At 38.0% G+C, this 6,254-nt stretch overlaps 1 protein-coding gene across 1 annotated transcript; it reads right to left on the bottom strand.

The window, feature by feature from the left end:
• Positions 1-492: 492 nt before the first annotated feature.
• LOC132039094 (uncharacterized) lies at positions 493-942 on the bottom strand. The gene has a single exon (XM_059429637.1). The coding sequence runs from the start codon at positions 940-942 to the stop codon at positions 493-495; it is 450 nt and encodes a 149-aa protein (XP_059285620.1).
• Between the last annotated feature and the right edge of the window lie 5,312 nt (positions 943-6,254).

The raw sequence follows: 6,254 nt of genomic DNA, 5'->3' as shown, positions 1-6,254 counted from the left end.
AAGATTGCATAATTGAATTCTTGTATTGAACTTACGAATAAACTTAAAAGTAATGAATGTAATTGTCTGGAAGTCTTCAAAAGCGAGAATAACTCAAAAGTAATTACTACAAGTCTAAAACTCTAGATGTTTGAAAAATAAAACCTAAACGGGTATTTATACAATTTAAAACTCGAAATAATCTAATCCCGATCTGTTCCATCTCGGCTAACGCCGGCGGGTCGTCTTGCACTTCGACGGTCATCGACATGCTCGGCGACCAACTTGACGATACGAGTATGCTTTGATGTTTTTATTACTTCGCGAACTTTTTGACGAGCGATTGTGGTAAATCGAGCATGTTGACGGTCCGTCCTTATGCTTATTAGAACAGATTGCCTGTTTTTCTCATTTTTTCGCTTTCGGAGCATTCTAACTTCAAAACACACACGCACAACACACAAAACACATCAAACTACCACGAACTTGCTCGAAAACAAGTAAAACTTAGAGTTAAAGAGCATTAGATGTGCCAAAATCCCGGCACATCAGATATAAGGTGATTCCTTTGGGATATACTCCTTTCTCCAAGAACCTTTTAATTTCAACGTACCAAGGTTTTCCATCAGTCTCTGCCTTTACAAAAGCACAGTGAGCCGGTTGATCTCTGATTTTAACTTTGACAGGATCAATGTATCTACTGTCAGGATGTTGAATCATGGATGCTATTGTTGCCAATGCACCAACAAACTCATTTTGGGTTCTCGGTATGTGTTTGAACTTGACTTCTTGGAACCGATCTGCCAATCTTTGCACAAGTCCGACATGCGGTATGATCTTCTCGTTTTTGGTGGCCCACTCTCCTCGAACTTGATGAATCAACAAATTCGAATCGCCAATTACTTGAAGGTTTTGCAAATCCATGTCGAGGGCTAAAACGTAGACCCAAGATACATGCTTCATATTCAGCCATGTTGTTGGTGCAACTGAAGCTCAACTTGCCTGCCACTGGATAATATTGGCTCGAGTCTGAAACCAGGATGGCTCCGATTCGTGATCCTTTAACGTTGACCGCTCAAACTAAGTATACTTTCCATCCTAACTTATCTTCACATTCTTCACCGTCAATTGTCATTAGTTCTTCATCCGGGAAGTAGGTCCACGAGGCGGATTGTTATCTCTCTCGGAACACCGCCGGTTGGATCTGGGTGCTTGACCCTTAACTGGTTTCCGTGCTACGTATTGAATATCGAACTCGCTTAATAGCATTTGCCATTTGGCCAATTTCCCTATCGGCATAGGCTGGCGAAAGATGTACCTTAGGGGTCCATTCTTGATATTAGATGAGTCGTGTATACAGCCATATAATGTCTGAGTTTCTGAGACACCAATGTCAGAGCACAACGCGTCTTTTCCACCAAGGAATATTTGGATTCACAGGGTGTGAACTTTTTACTGATGTAATAGAGGGGCTCTCTCTTTCTTGCTTGTTTCGTCATTTTGTGCCAACATGCACCCAAAAACATTTTCTGATACTGACATATACAGCAGCAAAGGGCTTCCCGGCCTTGGTGGGACCAAAACGGGTGGATTTGATAGGTATCTTTTGATTGTGTCAAGGGCTTTCTGATAGTCTTCCATCCATTTAGTTGGAGCATCTTTCTTGAGGAGTTTGAGGATTGGTTCTATGATCACTGTGGACTGGGCGATGAAGCATCCAATGTAATTCAACCTTCCTAAAAAACTCAAGACCTCTTTCTTTATTCTTGGCGGAGGGAGTTCTTGAATTTCTTTGATCTTTGTGGGATCCAACTCAATATCATGACGACTGACTATGAATCCTAATAATTTTCCAGCAGGTACTCCAAATACGCATTTTGCAGGATTCAACTTCAAATCTTACTTACAGAGTCTGTTGAAGAATTTTCTTAAATGCTCAAGATGATCATCACCCACTCGAGACTTGATGATGACGTCGTCCACATACACCTCAATCTCTCTATGCATCATATCATGGAAAATGACGGTCATCTCCCTCATGTAATTAGCGCTGGCATTCTTGAGCCCAAAAGGCATTTTTCGGTAATGATATACTCCCCATGGTGTGTTGAATGCCATCTTTTGAGCATCTTCTTCATCCATCGATTCGATGATAGCCCGCGTAACAATCCACAAAAGATTGCACCTCATGCTTGGCGCAGTTGTCAATGAGTATGTGAATGTTTGGGAGTGGGAAATTATCCTTCGGGCTAGTACGGTTAAGATCACGACAATCCACACTGATCCTTACTTTCCCATCTTTCTTTGGTATCGGTACTATGTTCTTTAACCAAGTCGGGTATGGTGTCACCTCCATAACTCCTGACTGAATCTATTTTCTATTTCTTCTTTAATTCGGATGTTGACATTAGGCTTCGGTACGTTTGATTTTACGTTTCTTTGGGCGAATCCTTCTAGGATCGAACTTTATGGGCAACAATGTTCGTACTCAAAACTGGCATATCGGCGTATGGCCAAGTGAAAACATCTTCATATTCTTTCGACGTACTGCGATACCCTTCTTTCCCGACACCGTCGATGCACACTTATTCTAGTTTCCCGAACCAACTCTTCATTTCCTAGATTAACTCCTACTGTTTCCTCTCTAGGTTTTGGCGTTGATGCGTTCTCGTATTCCTCTTCGACATCTATCAACCCTTCTGGTTCAGTTATCTCTTCTTCTTAATTGTCATTTTGTTCGTCATCGTTTTTACTTGTTTCGTAACATGTCATGACATTATTTGTGGCCTCTGTATTATTACTATAAAAAAAAAATAACACGGTTAGTAATTTAATCACATATTTATATATAATTATATATACATATATTTATGTAGGTAAAGTAAAGAGACTTTGTCTTATTGTAAACTTTGAGGCGTTTTCATTGAAATTTTGAAAGGAGCGATACGAACTGTGGTCCTGACTCGGAATGGAACATTTAGCCATTTCCGTTATTTAACAACACGTAATAAGGAAACATGAAAAGGCGACAAGCCGGGCCTCAAAGCCTACTTTCGCCGTTTTTTCTGAAAATGATCATTCTTTCTACCGCAGAGTGAACAACGGGGTAGAAGTCCATCCACTTGTTGTTTCTCCTGTGTTATAGCCCGTATTTCGTACGTTCGGATAATTCGGGATAATTGCGAGAAGTTAAAGGCAAGATTATTTCCAAAATTATTTTAATGTACAAGTTGGTTATGAATATTATTTATGAACATTGGTAGTATGGAAATATTGGGAGAGGCCAAGGGTAAAAAGAGAAATTTGCAAAATGGCCGATGAAAATAATGTGGAAGGCTAGGGGCAAAATGGTAATATTGAGAAAAGTCGAGGGGCAAAATGGGAATTTCACTAAAGGGTTCATGAAAGTTCTAAAGGGCCTATTGGCCATGTGAAAAAAAAAGAGAAAAGAAAAGAGAAAAGATGACAAAAATAAGTCATCTTTTATTTTAGGAAAAAAATTTTCAAGAAAAGAAAAGGAAAATTCTAGAAAATGTAGAGAGAGGGCATGTGCCCCTCACATGATTTGGAAGAAGATATATATATATATATATATATATATATATATATATATATATATATATATATATATATATATATATATATATATATATATAAAGAGGGTTTCATCTTTTGAATCAAGAATTTGAGAGAAAGAAAGAAAGAAAGAAAGGAAAAAAAGAAAAAGAAAAGAAGAAGAACGGCAAACAAGGCCAAGAGGGAGTGAAGGAGAAAAATATTTTTCTTCAAGTATTCCTACAGTTGGAGGGTCCTCTGTGACATGGAAGAGTTGTTGGAGCAAGTAGAACACATATTCTTGCAAAAGTTATAATTCTAGCTAAGTGTGGAAGTTAAAGGAAAAAGGTAAGAATTCATTTTTCTTTTATATGTTATGAATGGTTTGGTATGTTGTAGTATGTGGAAATGAATGGAATTCATGGAAATATGAAAGTTGTGGGTGTTGGCCGTGTGTGTGTGATATTGTGCTAAAAGATTGAATTAATTTTGTGTAGTGTGTTGGTTGTTGTTGTTGTAATGTATAGGGAAAAGATGGAAAATTCATAAAATATGTTGTTGTTGTGGTGTGGCCGAATGGGGTGTGGTTTGACAAGCCATGGTATTTAATTCTATTTGGTATTTTTGGTTGTTGTGTTGTGGATTTTATGTTGCTAGTAAAAGCTTAATGATCTTAATGAAATTGTAGTAGTTGGAGACTTGTTTTAGAAGCTTATGTAAATTGAATGAAATGTTCTTGCATGCATGGAAGATAATGTTGTTAGTGTGGTATTGTTAATATGATGCCGTTGAGTGTGGAGTTCATGAATTTGGAAGAAAAAGGAAATGTATTGTTATTGGTTTTATTGGAGTTGGAGGGTGTTGGATGGATTAGTATGTTGATTGAATCGTTTCAGAAAGTCATGTGAATTGAATTGAATAGAATTGGATGTTGAAGTGTTGCTAGAATAATTGTTGGTATTGTTGATAGTTTGGCAGGGTTGAATTCTCGGATTGTTGTTGATGATTTGGCCGGTAAGACTCTCGGGGATGGTGTATTACGGGGGAGATCTTTGTCGAAATTTGGCGATACATGAATCAATTGTTGAAAAATCAAGACAAGTGTGCTTAGTAATGAATCTAATGGTTGCATCAATTTTCTTGAAAGTAGAATAGCGGTAGTGAGCTTGGACAATTAAGCGTAGCTAGTTGGTCGTGAAGTAAGGACGAATGTTAAGGCTACGTCCACTTTTCCTTCTATGGCATGAATCATATGTTGCGATTTTATAAATGCTCCCATCCTTATTTTCAAAAGTTAGAAGTTATGATTTCAAAGCATGATTTTCCTTCCTAAAAGTTTATGAATGTTTTCCAAAATATCCATTTTTTCTCCAAAATCTAAGTTTTACGATTTTTGAAAGTTTTTATGACCGGAGGCTGCCGACTATGATTTTATGATGACAATGATGATGCTAGATATGAGAAAATGACTAGGACGAATATGTCAAGGATATGTTCACTTACCATGAATACGACGATATGAAATGTTAAGCTAATTTTTGGATAATGACTATTTTAAAGGTTTTCAAAGTATACGAAATGATATGTCATGACCATTTTATGTTTTCCCGTGATGTTATCCTTGATTGATAGTCTCGCCTTATAATTGTTCCTTGAGGTGAGGCGGTCGATCACGATTATTCATAATGTGATCGGAGGTTACCGACCTTACGTCACTTTCCGATAGAGTTGTAGTTTTTCACTTGGGCTCTACGCATGCTTTATATTTACATATGATTTATTTTATAGCACCGTGCCGTCCGACGGGCGGCCGGGAACCGAACCCCGCCGGTGGACGGTTATACCCCGGACGGGAGGCACCGAGCGCGGGCTTATACACGTTCCTATATGGACGGGCGGTTATACCTCCTGCGTGGTCGGGCGGTTTACTTACGGTGTTTACGTGTTTTTTAAAAGCTAGCATGCATGGCATCCGCCCCTATGGGCACTCGGATGACGGTGCTTCTTTATTCCATGTATGCCCCCGCTCAGAGAAAGCGTTACACACCGTACATCCGGCAATTTTGCATTTTGAAAACTTGGAATTAACCTTGACTTGTAAGGAACAAGGTCATGTTTGGATTTTCTTAGTATGTGTATGTTGGTTATGGAAGTTTGAATGCGGAAACAATGGAGAAGGACTAAGGAACAAATTTGGAATTTTATAAATTTGTTTCGGGAATTACAAAATATGATTCATGAAGAATTGGGCTAAAAAAAAAAATAGAAAATTTAGGCCAAGAGAAGGGTGGCGGCCATGATGTTGTGCCAAAGCCCATGTCATGGAAGTGTGACATTTAATTAGAAAGATGACATGTATATATACATGTTCATCTTTAGATATTCAAGAAAACAAAGAAAAATCAAGAAGAAAAAAGAAAAGAGGCAATCGGCCATAGAGAAAAAGAGAGAAGAGAAAAGAAAAAAAAATTCTTGGAGCTTATTCTTGGTTCAAAAATCCATCTCTTTTGGAATTACTACTAAACCAAACTCCTCTCCAACATGGTATAATTTTCAAGGCAAGAAAGTGCTCCTTTTGGGCAAGTGGAAGAATTTATTGGAAAGGTAAGAACTTCATGTTTTTATTATGTTATGGAAGGATATATATATATTATGGTATGTGAAGATTGAATGAAAATCATGGAAGGGTGATTGTTGTAGGTGCGGTGGTATGTGTGTTG

The sequence above is a fragment of the Lycium ferocissimum genome, chromosome 12, assembly GCF_029784015.1.
Source record: "Lycium ferocissimum isolate CSIRO_LF1 chromosome 12, AGI_CSIRO_Lferr_CH_V1, whole genome shotgun sequence".
Taxonomy (NCBI): Eukaryota; Viridiplantae; Streptophyta; class Magnoliopsida; order Solanales; family Solanaceae; genus Lycium; species Lycium ferocissimum.
The sequence above is the reverse complement of the archived record's forward strand: the minus strand, read 5'-3'. Positions and strand labels throughout refer to the sequence as shown.

Coding starts and splice junctions, on each gene's coding strand:
- LOC132039094 (XM_059429637.1), bottom strand. CDS start 942: ATGAAGCATGTATCTTGGGTCTACGTTTTAGCCCTCGACATGGATTTG.